The 2,198-nt window shown below is 48.5% G+C and overlaps 1 protein-coding gene across 1 annotated transcript; it reads right to left on the bottom strand.

Moving 5' to 3' along the window:
- Window positions 1-66: 66 nt before the first annotated feature.
- Pmar_PMAR024297 (hypothetical protein) lies at window positions 67-1,952 on the bottom strand (the record flags this gene model as incomplete). Its single annotated transcript, XM_002772929.1, has 5 exons — window positions 67-1,163; window positions 1,212-1,299; window positions 1,343-1,469; window positions 1,757-1,824; window positions 1,875-1,952. Coding segments are annotated over 5 exons (1,458 nt in total), but the record flags the coding sequence as incomplete, so codon positions are not given.
- Window positions 1,953-2,198: the final 246 nt, after the last annotated feature.

Raw genomic sequence — 2,198 nt, 5'->3', positions numbered from 1 at the left:
AGTGATGCTCTCGAAGCTCTGATTGATGAACTGCTGTAGTGCGCTCTCTAGGTCGGCAATCCGGACGTTGAATTCGACATAATCGCGATCGAACCGGTTGTTGTGGAAATCTAGAAGGTCATGTCGTTTGTTCCGGAACTCCTCCATAATGGTGCGGGAGCTGACCACTAGTTGTTCCATACCGTCAAACCGACACGCGGCCAGTGACTCGAATTGATGGACGGTCGAGAACATATCCACTAGCTTGAGCACGCGGCGGCAGAACAGGTCAAACCTTCCGAAAATCTGAGTCTCCGAGAAGTCAAACTGCTTTCCCTTCGGTAGCGCTAGGAGCTTCTTCCTATTGAAATGGTACTGTTCTTGGTATACCTCGTTGAGATTGAGACAAGCCCGGAGCTTCTTTATCAATACTACAGGCTTCGTCTCCCACAGCTTGTCCGGATGCTCATCGCCCAATAAATAGGCCTTGCAGTTGATGATCATCTGGTTGGTCATCTTGGTGAACAAATTAGTCAATCTTTCAGTCGTGTTGTAGTATCGGGCAATGGTATATACCATCTTGATAGCGTTAAGCAATGCTGGTAGAGAGTCCGAGATCATGTCAGGAGTACCAGTGTAAAGTGGTTCCATAAACTTCTCCAGAGTGTTCAGGTACTTAACATTGTCTTGAGCCTCGTTGAAGGCCTCTGTAATCAAGAATTCCACCCGATTCCATCGTCGAAGAGTGTTGAACACCACTTGCCGAGACTTTGGAGCAACATCCTGACCCACACGCGTAACGGCGTGCAGCGTACCGAAAACGGCTCGACAACTTTTGGACTTCAACTGCTCGGTGACCGCGGTAATTTTCTGCATTCTACGCATCCAGAAATCGATCTCAGTCTTAGGCCCAGGCTCGTGGCCATAGATCTTATTGGCACTAGCGTAGTCGAGCGAGTTCTCAAGGTACTGTTCGACCTGGCGGGACCAGACCTCCACGAGACTCTCAAATTCGAGAGTAACATCTGGGTTCTCTTCCACTATACTTATATAGTTTGCAACGGCCGCATATTGCAGCAGTTTTTCACCAAGCAGGCCGTCGACTTTTTCAATCCCACGTAGCTCGATACCACCCCTCATGGACTTCAGAGCATGCCCCAGTCCGGTGGAAATCTTACGGATACCTGTTAAGATTCAAATTGATCATTTAAACGAGCAAATAGAGGACTTACTAGCCGTGAACTCAGACTTTTGTTCTTCGTTACATTGCCCCCAGGCCTCTTTCTCGACCATGGTATTGTCGATAAGTGGTATTAGTAGCTGTAACAACACGATGAGATCAGCGACATATATGTGAACTTACTCCACTGAGGGTAGCATCTAAGCTTTCTAGAGGATTAGCTGACGTCTCGCCAACAAGAAGGTCTTCTCCACAAGCAACTTCGAGTTTAACGGACTTACCAGGATCGAGGCCAGATCGGAGGAAAGTTCTAAAGGAGGAATGAAATGCATGTGTCAAAATAACAGCGGTGGTGAGACGTACACGGCCTTTCCTTTCAACCGATGGTCTTCGCCATAAGTTACAGTTATTCTAGGAGGCCCGGGTGCATCTAGGGGTTCTAACGAGCACGAGGAGCTCAACAATAGAGAGAATGCAGAGGGCCATGTGCTTACCAAGATCTTCACGAATTGGGCGATCGGCAACTTGCCGATAAAGGAATATGTGATCGTATCTACAACGCGTCGATGAGAGTCAGAAGACGTTGATGGAGCTTACTTAGTATTGCCCTCTAGGAAGTCCATAAGCTCTCTCTTATTAGAGGGCTGCTCGAGCTCCTCTAGGACCTGGAAATGCACGATTGTGGGGTGTAGAGTGTGCTCGTGGTACGACTTACCGAGGCGACTCCCTCATCGCCGAGGCCCCAGGTCCAGGAGGCACAGGTGGCCATCCATTTAACGCGAGGCTGCGACATTCAGGAACGACTTCGAGGAAGAAGAGCGAGTAGGAAGATAAGATGAAATGGAAACTGAGTGAGATGCACGGAATGATCGTAATGGCTGTGACTCAGAGCCTCTGAGACTATCTCCTCGACGAGTGAAGTAGGATCATTGATAGCTTATGTTGTGCCTCTGTATGGGAAGGAAGTTCTATCGGATCTGACAGTCAATAATGGATCTTCGTTTCGGGCACTCGTCATAACATACGTTGCGATCTTCCG

Source organism: Perkinsus marinus (assembly GCF_000006405.1).
Source record: "Perkinsus marinus ATCC 50983 genomic scaffold scf_1104296959778, whole genome shotgun sequence".
NCBI lineage: Eukaryota > Perkinsozoa > Perkinsida > Perkinsidae > Perkinsus > Perkinsus marinus.
The sequence above is the reverse complement of the archived record's forward strand: the minus strand, read 5'-3'. Positions and strand labels throughout refer to the sequence as shown.